Below are 3,101 nucleotides of genomic sequence, written 5' to 3'. Positions count from 1 at the left end.
ATATATATATATATATATACGCATATATTACATATAGTGTATATATTCTAGTAGTCTCAGATCTCTACATCACATCAATTGTCATAAGTAATATGATTTACATATCACGATTAAATATTCGAATCAGACTCAACACTCTGTTTACGTGTTTTAGGAATATCTATTTTGAAGAAAAAATCCACGAAAATACAAATGGTTGCTTCATGTCCACTTCGAAGTCAAAGACAGTCAAGTTCTAAAATAATTATTACATATTCCAATATGCGCTTGTACGTGCGAATTACCATTTTGCCTTAATTTATGAATCGATACTCAATAGCACACTTACCTTCGTGTCGAAATTGTAAACGAATGTGATAGGATTATCGTTTAGGTAAACCACCTTGACTGCATTTATTCCAAAGATCTCAACTCTCTGAAGTGTTACTTCGTCGTTGAAAGTGCCGGCATCCATTCTTGAGCTCGATAATTTCGTCATGTTTAAGGTTACGAAGGACAACCACAGATAATCATTCCTTTCCACAGAATCTATGGATTTCGAAAAAGGATATAATAGTCAGGACGCATCGCAAGATTCAGCTCGCAAGCGATGTTATTGAAATTACATACTTATGCTATCACCATCGTCCCAATAGAGTTCTCCTCTGGCACTACCGAATTCATTTAATGCTACCAATAATTCAAAATTGTTCCTTCTGCTCTCAGTCGTCGTCACGCCCGGTTTTTGTGTTGGAAGTATCGAGCCACCGCGGATCAATAATGGTATTTCAGTGGGCAGAACAGGTAATGTGAAATTCTTCCCGTAAGACAAGAAAGTTGTGAGATCGTAATAGTCATACCACACTCCAAATGGTATGTAAACAGTTATATTACTCTTGTTCTGTAGGATGTAAACAACAATAATGATTAATAAAGTGTCGAGACGTTACTTATTGGATAAAATAATCGAATGACGGAGCAAACCTCCTCAAGAACTGGATTGATCATGAGCGAACTTCCCCAGAGGAACTGCGTATTAATATCATAGGTATGCGTGTCGCAGGAAAACCTAGACATTTAATGTTGTATACGTTTTACACACATAATAGTTGCGGATTCGATAATCGAAATGCGACAGACACCACGATGACATTTGATTTCATCGGATATTGAATACGAAACGTGCGATAATCGATACATACTCAAAGAATAGTGGGCGCACCACCGTATCGCCGAATTTATGCGCTTTGAAGAATAACGTATACAAGTACGGTAACAACCGGTAACGTATATTCAGAGCATTCTTCGAGGATTGTACTACCAAGTCGCCCAAAGCGACCGGATCCTGTTCCTGTGTGATATATATTTACGTTGTATTCCAGAGGTATCATGTATAATGTTTCATTAATGATATCGATATGTATTAGTACTCACAATCGTATCATCAGAATTGTGATTTCGGGAGAACGGATAGAAAGCGCCAAGTTGCATCCAGCGACTGCATAACGCAGCGGTTGTGTTGCCGTCGAATCCGCAAATATCAGCACCCACCATCGGGATTTGATAGAAATTTAGCGACAAGATTGCTGGAATACTCATCTTCATATCGTGCCTGATAAAATCATTTCGCAAAATAAATACATGAAAATTCTAGTAAACAAACGAATTTTATGTTAAAATTAATTTATATTGTATAGCATTTTTATTTATATAATAAAATATAGTAAAATTAAAAAAGAAGATTACAACGACATATTGTTATAACATTGTAATTTATACATATATATGTTTACAATATTATAACAATATATCATATAATTTTCTTTTTTTAATTTATATATAATTATCTCTTTTATTTTTATCTAATAATAATATATAATAAAATGATCACTTAAACCTATTATATTCACCATGATGAATAAACATCGCCCGTCCAATGGCCGGCGTAATGACCAAGTCCCACCCATGTCGAACGCGATATTATAAATGGCCTTTTCTGTCTAATCTTAATGAGGGCACTGCGTATGGTTTTAGAGAACAAATTCATAAGCATTTTACAATCGGACGTTTTAACAAACAGCAGTATCGACTCGTATATCTACTTACTGATTCGTAGCAACCGCTTGACTTATTCCGTAAGTATTATGGAGATTGTAATGAGAGCCTAAGTAGTGTTTTGCATTCATACACAGAGTCTTTGTAGCGAGCACACCACCGACGACGTTAGGTACGTATTCGGGATAATCCAGACTGTTGTGCGAACAGCCGTTTTTGTAACCGTTGTAGAAATTGGATGGTTCATTCATATCCTTGATGCAATTGAAATATTTAAGTTAAAAGAAAAAAAGCAAGAGAACCAATTAAAAATATTCGCAACTACATAAGTACGAAAGATCAATCGTTCAAATCAATCAAGACTTACGATCCATGCACCGTCGTACGCGAAACTATCGTGCATATTGCTCAACATGTTTGTGTAGTAGTTAACAGTCTGCGGATTTGTGAAGTCAGGCCACACCGTAGAAACGAGATTCCAGACCTTGCCAACGAAAGGATTATTCGATGTAGCGTCCTTTACAAATATACCCTGCTTTATTCCTTCGTCGTATGGAAGGTAAGAACCGCTGTCCTCGGAAGCGGATATACCAGCATCGATTAAGGGAATATAGTGCATTCCAGCCTGTGAATGAAAAAATCGCTATAAATATTGCTGTTTGCAGATCATACAATGACATTTTCATGGATATATCTGTATATTTTACCGAATGAATCTCTTCTACGAATTTTGGCAAATCCTTAAACGTATTCTTGTTATATGTGAAATCATTGTTCTTATCCATATAATCCAAATCGTTCCACTGTGTGTCCTGTTAATACAACATAGTTAATGCAAATCTTTATAATTGTTCGTATATTAAAATATTTTACAATATGAAAAAAAAGAGGATGTTACAAATGGGATTCCAGCAGCTCTTGTTCTGTTCCATACTGCTTTGGTCTTTTCTAAGTCCCCATATCCGTACCTGATAAGATACAAACAGTGTTATTGCGCGTGTTTATATATATATATATATATATATATATATATATATATATATATATATATATATATATATATATAT

General features: G+C 35.0%; 2 protein-coding genes across 2 annotated transcripts in view; both read right to left on the bottom strand.

The window, feature by feature from the left end:
- Positions 1 to 3,101, bottom strand: part of LOC116840210 (lysosomal alpha-glucosidase-like) — an 8,749-nt gene that overhangs the window by 2,957 nt on the left and 2,691 nt on the right. The window lies entirely within an intron of this gene.
- Positions 7 to 3,010, bottom strand: LOC116840212 (lysosomal alpha-glucosidase-like; the record flags this gene model as incomplete). Its single annotated transcript, XM_032806669.1, has 11 exons — positions 7 to 235; positions 329 to 528; positions 610 to 880; positions 964 to 1,048; positions 1,182 to 1,330; positions 1,414 to 1,591; positions 1,890 to 1,997; positions 2,086 to 2,288; positions 2,402 to 2,659; positions 2,742 to 2,846; positions 2,933 to 3,010. Coding segments are annotated over 11 exons (1,710 nt in total), but the record flags the coding sequence as incomplete, so codon positions are not given.

Source organism: Odontomachus brunneus, unplaced genomic scaffold (genome assembly GCF_010583005.1).
Source record: "Odontomachus brunneus isolate Ranch 3 - 2012 unplaced genomic scaffold, Obru_v1 Obru_scaffold_009, whole genome shotgun sequence".
Classification (NCBI taxonomy): Eukaryota; Metazoa; Arthropoda; class Insecta; order Hymenoptera; family Formicidae; genus Odontomachus; species Odontomachus brunneus.
Note: the sequence above shows the minus strand (reverse complement) of the source record. Positions and strands in the feature narration are given on the sequence as shown.